Below are 7,994 nucleotides of genomic sequence, written 5' to 3'. Positions count from 1 at the left end.
AGTTCTTCGTATGAAATTTATCAAAACGTTCTGAGAAATAGCGTTTCGACGGATTCCATGGCCCATGCTTGTACCCAGGCTCTTTACAATGGATTGTTTTCAGGATTTCCTAGAAATGCCTATTGTGTTTGCTGATATGATATCTATAGCGTACTCAATGCATAGAGATATTATGACTCAATGTGATCTCTCTGTTAACAATACTATTTTCGTTGTCTATTGTTTAGTTACTATGGAAAAGCTTGATTATAAACAGCTTTGTAAACAACTAAATTTTCCCGGGGGCTCAAGTTTTTGCTAATCTTCCAAACTTTGATCCAGCTTTGATACGCCTTTCACCTATCTCTTTGAGGGAAATTTACAACACTAGATGGGTATTCCCTCTAAATACACTGGGAAAACCCTTTTGCACTGGTGGTTTTTAAGCGCTACTCGGGAGCTCGGGAGCTCGGGAATACAAAGCGCTACTCTTTTTAACAGAAGAATTTCGTTTGGAAGAATTTTATAAGAACATTGCTCAGCCAAAGCTCGCATAATTGAGTCTCAATTTTCAGCAATTACGTGCCTTGCTGTATTCATAACAGGGAGTCAAAGAACTGACATAACTCGTGTTTGCAAAAAGGGTGGTTTCTATTGGGGGCTTGGTTTCGTTTCAACGAATTTTTTACGACATCGAGGCTGGGCAAAATTTATAAGAATGTATAAAGAAATAAGTGTATCGTGTTTCATATTCACAAAAGCACAATAGCTTTTATATTTTTCAAAATAATTCTGCGCGGATTTTTCACAATTCCAACTGACAGATCGGAAAGTGATTGATATCTCATGGTTGTTCAATGTTAGGATGTAAAAGGATGTTAGCGTTGCAGAAAAATTTGCTTGCAAAATTTTACTTGCAATAAAAGAAGTAAAATTTTCCTTTTCGGATTCTGCGATAACTATATGAAAGAATAATTGAACGCCCCAAAAGCGATGTTGGTTGTTAAGGTATGATTCCGCAAATCGTTATAAAAACCAAAATGATATGCGTTGTTTTAATGGCTGTGGTTTCTAGATTGTTAAAGAATAATAAAGTGGAAAAGCAAAGTCCGTTATTGTCCCCCGTCGCAAATGGCTCTACCTTCTGGACTGCCAAGCCATGAGCAAAATTGCCTTTGGGATTCTGAAACCAACGAGGGGGAAAGTGCTTCGGCTTATTTGTAGCATTCCACCATCGCATACCAACAATGATTGTCAGAAAGTATAAGATCGACCATTGTGGGAAAGGATGTGGGCGAGATCGGGAGGCAGATATCGCTGTAACAGAAAAATTCTTTTTTACAAACCAGTATACTATGCCTAAACAAACATGGAACGTGAATATGGACTTAAAACAGCCAGACAATAACAGAGGACACGAAAGGTATGTCGTAGGAAATCAACTTGCAGTTATCCACAATGAAGCGGAGAATAGGCCAAGGCACGAAAGCGCTTTGAAGCTAGACGGAATTGTATTTGAAAGTGGTTTTAAAAGGCGATGGAAGAGTGGCAATGTTTTGATTATTATGTTGCCCATAGGAGCAAGTGTTTTGCCAGCTTTATTTCTGCTGGCTGCATTTTTCCATGCGGACGACGGTCTTATTCTCAGGAACAATACTGACGTTCCTTACATTAGTGACATTGGGAACCACAAACCTTATAGCAGTGTGTTTACCTTTGGGTTAAGCGTAAGTGCACTGTTTGGATTGTGGCTTATCATAGTACGATACATTCAAGTGGAAATTTTATATCGGTACACAGGGAGTAAACTGAACTTTTTTTGTTTCATCATTGGCCTACTATCGATCTTTGGAGAGTTGCTGGTTGCTTCATTTCAGTTGTCCAGCCAAGAAACCGTCCACTACCTTGGGGCTTTCCTCCAATTTGCATCAACATTTTTGTATATGATAATACAGACATGGATTAGTCATAAACATTTGCCAAGCGAGCCAAGAAAGAAACAAGCATGTATGGTGGTCATAATACGAGCTATGTTGTCTGTTGGGGTTTTTATCAGCCTTCTTATGTTTGGGGTGTTTTTGGTACCCTCACTTAGCCATTATAATAGATCTGGCTACTCTGTAGCTCCGGTTGCAGAATGGACTTTACTGGTTTTCGTTATCTTGTTCATGTTGACATTCCTCTACGATTTCAGGAATCTTACTTGTAGAGTCGTGGTCGAAAATTTATTATCAGAATAGATAAATTGGATATTGATAAAATTTTGGCAGAACGCACTTGCAAGATAAATCAGCTGGTAAAGAGGATTTTAGCGTAAGGATGAATGCCTTAATAAGGGACGTTGTAACCTGGAGTTCACGTCCCCAGCTTCTTGAAATATTACGCTTTTTTAGAAGTTGTCTCTTTGAAAAAGGGGCTCCTTTTCCCTGACATGCTGCCCATTTTTACGTGTACCTCTCCAACTTTGAAAATGCTTCTGACGTCCATAAGAATTTTAGTTACATCTCCATAATCCAAGTTCTCAAGCAGTTATGAAGTAATTGTGTTTTTCAAATATTTTTCCATCGTGTTCTTTCGGAACCTTATTCTGACGTTTTTTGCTTTGAGGAGTGTCAGACGAAAAAGCTTTTAGTATGTCGTAAAATGTTTGCTTTTTTCAAAGCCATTTTCAAATTCTGTACCGCAAAAAAATTGTTCAAATATTTTTCTTTGCTACCCATGTACCTGAAAAGGCGCTCTTTTTTATAAACAACATTTCATAAGAAAGCTGTGACTCGAATTGTGAAAATGGAAAAACAATAAAAGAACATGCCAAGACTTTGATAGAAGATTGAGAGGAAAAAACAATGTGTTTTAGAACATTTACACACATATTAACAAACAAGAGGTGATTTTTTTCAGTTAATCAACAGTGCAACTAAATTTACCATGCCAAGCTGTTATTTACTGGTCTTAAAAGTCGTTTGAAACAATTTATACTTGTAGTTAATGAAAAATCAAAGTTGAAATAAGAACAATATCAAGCAATCTTTAGTTAGAAATTTTTCCAGAAAATAAGATCACGGCAAAAATTTCCTTATTAGAAAAAGAGTCTGCACGATCTAGCAATACGCCCAATGTTCCTGTTTATTGTGTATCTGCTCCAACCAGGAGACATGTAATTTTGAATTGCCCAAAGTTGTGTTCATGTGAGGGGACCCTTGAGTTCTTTTTTCCGTAATAACATATTTTTTCCTATTTCAGTTGTACATTGATGGTCACTTTTTCCCCTTTCGCTCGTCTCGTGACTACTCCCCCGTTCCACAGTATAGAAAGCTTTCTATGTCAACAATGTAAGGTAGAATTTCTGAAATTTCTAGTTTCCGGAAGTATATTGAACAGCCAGAAAATATTGCAGAAGTATAAAGGGCTCTAGTCCTTAATATGAGTTTAACTATCGTTTTTAGATTAATCGATATTGCAATTTCTTCGTTAACCTAAAGTTTAACTTTTTCAATTATCGGTAGATGTTTATATGAACTGTAGCATGAAATACAAATATTTGCTGAAATGTATATATCACCAGGGCAAATGCATTTTTTTAAAGACTTTTTAAAGTATTTGATTATTCAAATTTTTATACTTAAAAACAATCAGTTTTAACTTTTGCATTGTTGGCTCCAAAGCAGTTGATATACACGCATTTTTATAAGGAGCCTAGCTCAAGGCCAGGTTTCAAAAGTTCCTTATTCATAGACCTCGAATCATCAAATTGTAGTACCAAAGTTTCTTAGTAGTTCCTTAATTTTCACTGCACATCAAGTGCCACAAAAATCGTACAGCAACAGGAAAAACATAAAATTTTTGAATTTTGCCTTTACTTGTGGCTAGAACTCAGAAGCAAAATCACAAAGAAGGCTATGTATAGTGAAAATCTCACTTTCGGTGTTTTGGCTACAATAAGACTTAACACTTAGTAGAGCAGTGGCGGATTTAAGAGGGGGCAACTAGGGGCAGTTGCCCCTCCCTCGACGAGTTGAAGCAAGTCTGACGCTTCTTTTTCGGAAATTGTGCGCCCCTTTTGAAAACTGAGAATCGGGTGAAAAAGTTTCTGAGACCAATAGGTTAATTTTCTTCAAGAATTACAACAAGTTATGTTGTTTATTCCGAAAATGGATCTGAAATTGTTGTATACAGCGTATTCTCGTCACCAATTTTTGAAAAATTTTTTAGCGCTCCCACTACCAACTGCCTCTCCTTCGAATTTGCTCTGGATCCGCCCCTGTAGTAGAGAGAGGGGCGAGACAGCATATGCGGAAGCTACTTAATGAAGCACTTGACACACGAAAAGCAAACAATATTTGCGAGCATTGGCTACAAATGAATGGAACCGGCTTTTTAGTTCTTGATGCTTGCAGTTATAAACATTTTTTCAGATTGAAAAGTTCCTTAGGGATTTCGTTATTAGTAGTATAAGTTCTTTAAATATTTTGGCCTTCTACATGTAGGTTCCTTATAAAATGGCTCCTTATAGAAAAAATCGTTTACAGTAATATTCCAAATAGCCACATAGAGCACTTAAAGTTTCATAAAAACCTTGACTGTTATTAGTGCCCCACAACGGCTTCTAAAGCTATGGAATCAGGACATGGCCGCTTTTGATAACTTCTGCTGGATGGGTGAGGGAGATATCGCCGAAAATTTGGTACTCAAGAAGCCTACCTCTTCACTCGTACACCGTTGCATTAGATTATTTTCCATGTTCAGTTATAACGAATAACCTCCCACCATTCGGGGTCCTAGGTAAGGGAAGAGGGGTCGTTCGATGCAAGCTCTTTTGCTAAGAGCTAAGAGCTTTGTGTTTGAAGTTTATGCGGAGTGAAAAATTCAATCATTAAATAGATTACGCCATTCCGGGCTACTCTTATTTTTACAGAATATTTTTACTCGTTGCAACCTTAGGATATGATGCTTTGTTTTTATTTCGTTGATTTCAACATTCAAGGTCCTGTGTTTATGTAATTTTTCAAGCTGGAGAAAGGGGAGAATAATGAGACGTTGGAAGGGCAGTCATTTTGCGACTTTGCATTTTACCAATAAGCCGATTGAAAACAACAACATTTCTGCGAGATTTTAATGTATATAATGTTCAATAAACAAATATTCATTATAGCAAAATAAAATAATACAATTCTGTTGTTTTATCTTGGTTATGATGATATTGTCTTTCGATGAAACGAAAAAGACCGTTAACTGGGTCGTCTGCAGGCGCCTCTCTCTCTGCTGTTCAAGGTTCCTAAATTATGGGTTTTTAGCCTATAAGTTAGGTTGATTATTGATAGCGCCACAAATGCTGCTATTTTGCAGTTAAACGTGTCATATGAATTTATTTTCACGCAATTAGCCTCTATGGCAAAAGGAAGTGTGTGAATCTTAAGTTCTTTATCGAGAAAAGTTCATTTTGCGTTCGCCGGTCGTTTTTTTTTGTCTTAATAATATCTTGATTTAAAATGGGATAAGCAAAAATGGTCCTTTTACTGTAATAAAAAGCCAAAAAATTTTCAAGTCTGGTAAAATGCTCATTTCCAGTCCTGTATTTTTTAAATATCATCTGAGATCCATGCAAAATTTGAAGGAAATTTTATCTCGAATATACAAAAGACCGCGTACTTAGGGGCCTCAACTCACCCTGGACCCCACAAAAGGGCATTGAGCGGCCAGGAAGGAATCATCCCTTGCCCGTAACTGGTAGCCCTTCACAACAAAGGTCCTAAACCCCCTCTCCTTAAAATTTCTTCGTAAGCAAGCCTATTATTATCGGAAGATTTGCATTTCAGCGCGGAAAGGAATTTTTTCTTAAACGTCTACATTGCCTTTTCCAAGGAAAATTAGCTAGGGGGCCAACCTTCAAGGATTAATTCAAGGTGCAGTGATGACCAATTTGTGCAGTGATGAATCAAAATTGTGCAGTGATGAATTTCTTCACTTTTTAAGTTTAAAGCACTCCAAATACAACTGATTTGAGTGTTTTCAGAATGAAGACAAATGAATACAAACTATAAAAGAGAATCAAATGAGATTATAAAATCAAGCTACGAGTGGAACTCAACTTGAACCAACTATAAAATTATTAGTAGCATACTGTTAATCCCAAACGCACTTCTCAATGTCTTTGAGTTCGAAAATCCATATGCTAGTCATACGACGTGGCGAAACTCAGCCACTCAGCACGAGTTTGCGCATCCCTTTGTCAAACGAGATTTCAAGTAGATGCATCAGTGCTTGCTTTTAGGTTTCATTGGTAATTTCTACGCTATATAATAACCAAACAAATTATATCATTCTTCATGTTTCAATTACCAATGTTATACCGCTGATTCATATTCCGAAAGTAAGCTGTCAAGACTCTCCTTAAAAACAAGCATTAAGCATACCCCCAGGATAAACTAACAAAACTTAATTTTTTTTTCTTTCTTTATCTAAAGTTGATACAATTTTTAGCTATGCATACTCGAGCTAATTAAAACCAACTGATATAAATTACCAACGCTAAATATAATGTAATTCAAACATAACCGATGTTGCTAACGTATTCCTTGCAAAGATTACAAGTACAATTAGACGAAGTAAATTCTGAGATTTTTTTCTTTAATATTTGTAAAGTAGGGGAGTACTTTATCTCGTTTGGAACTGAGTTCCATATTTGGCTACATCTGTATGATACGGTATTAAATCCATGTATTTTGTAATGTGGCTCCACTGTTTTGAATTGAGAGTTTATTAAGTAATTGGGCATTCATTTATGGAAAATATCTCATCCATAAAAGGTGGATTCAAACCGTTAAAATTTTTGTAAATTTTTATCACAAGATATTGTAAATTTTTCTTATGTGAAGTTATTGCTTTATTCTTTATTAAAGGTTGTTTAAAAGTTGATTCATAATCATCATGAGCTATTCTCATTGCTCTTTCATGAATCCTGTTTATCCGGCTATTACTTTTCCTACTGCAAAACATCCAAATAAGTGGACAATAATTAAAATATGATAAAATGAACGTTTTCATTAAAAGAATTCGCTTAGATTCGTCCATATACGAAGCAATCCTGGCTGGTGTCTACCTTTTTCCCGGCTTCTTTACAAAAAAACTTTAATATGTTCTTCTAATCTACGTTGATGGTCTAGTGTTACCCCCAAAAGTTAAACATTCTTACTTTCTCTTATAGTAGAACCATTTATTTGAAATATAGATTCCTCTAAATTGGATCGATTAGCTTTAAATGTTATAAGCTTGCTTTTATCGCCATTGAGCACCAACATTTTTCGTAAAACCATTTATTAAGTAAGTCGTCATTTGGTTCGTTCATATAAGTACTTGACAGCCAAATTGTATTATTAGCTGCATAGTTGCATAAGTTGTTTTTGCTCAAATGCAGAAAAATATCGTTTATGTAAATATTCAAAAGCAACGAGCCTAAGATTGATCCTTGAGGAACCCATTTCTTGCTTCCATCCAATCACTAAAATCTGAGTTTATTTTTACTCGTTGTACTCTTTTATCTAGATAACTATACATAAATTCCATTGCGTTGTCGCTGAAGCCATAAGATTTCAATTTGGCTAGTAGAAGTATGTGGGGTAAACATTCAAATGCTTTTGATAAATCCATAAGCACTGCACCAGCCACATCTTTTTTATCCAGGCGCTTTTTCAGACCTTCAATAAGTCGTAATAGAGCGTGTTGTGTGCTATAAGCTTTTCTGAATCCTCAAGCAAAGGGAACAGTTTAACACTGATGTTATTGTAGATTTGATTGAACATTACTCTCTCAAATATTTCTATTGTAATATTTAATGCTTACATATCTGCAAACAAAAGTAAACAAAAGTTTGTGTAGAATATAGCATCTCTTCTGTCACTAAAAATGTCTACTTTGCAATAGTTTTTTCTAGTTCATTTCTTCGTCTTGGGTCTCACTTTCACTTTCAAATACTTTGCGAAGCCACGCTTGTTGATCTGCCTTTGCTATTTCCCTTA

The 7,994-nt window shown here is 35.9% G+C and overlaps 1 protein-coding gene across 1 annotated transcript; it reads left to right on the top strand.

Annotated features, from left to right (window-relative positions):
* Positions 1–584: 584 nt before the first annotated feature.
* On the top strand, positions 585–2,409 carry LOC135681800 (DNA damage-regulated autophagy modulator protein 1). Its single transcript, XM_065196422.2, has one exon. It carries the CDS (start codon positions 1,227–1,229, stop codon positions 2,217–2,219), a length of 993 nt encoding a protein of 330 aa, XP_065052494.1. The 5' UTR covers positions 585–1,226; the 3' UTR covers positions 2,220–2,409.
* Positions 2,410–7,994: the final 5,585 nt, after the last annotated feature.

This window comes from Rhopilema esculentum, chromosome 12 (genome assembly GCF_057945365.1).
Source record: "Rhopilema esculentum isolate cy_ngs chromosome 12, ASM5794536v1, whole genome shotgun sequence".
Lineage (NCBI taxonomy): Eukaryota > Metazoa > Cnidaria > Scyphozoa > Rhizostomeae > Rhizostomatidae > Rhopilema > Rhopilema esculentum.
This window is presented reverse-complemented; position numbering and strand designations above follow the sequence as displayed.

Coding starts and splice junctions, on each gene's coding strand:
- LOC135681800 (XM_065196422.2), top strand. CDS start 1,227: ATGATTGTCAGAAAGTATAAGATCGACCATTGTGGGAAAGGATGTGGG.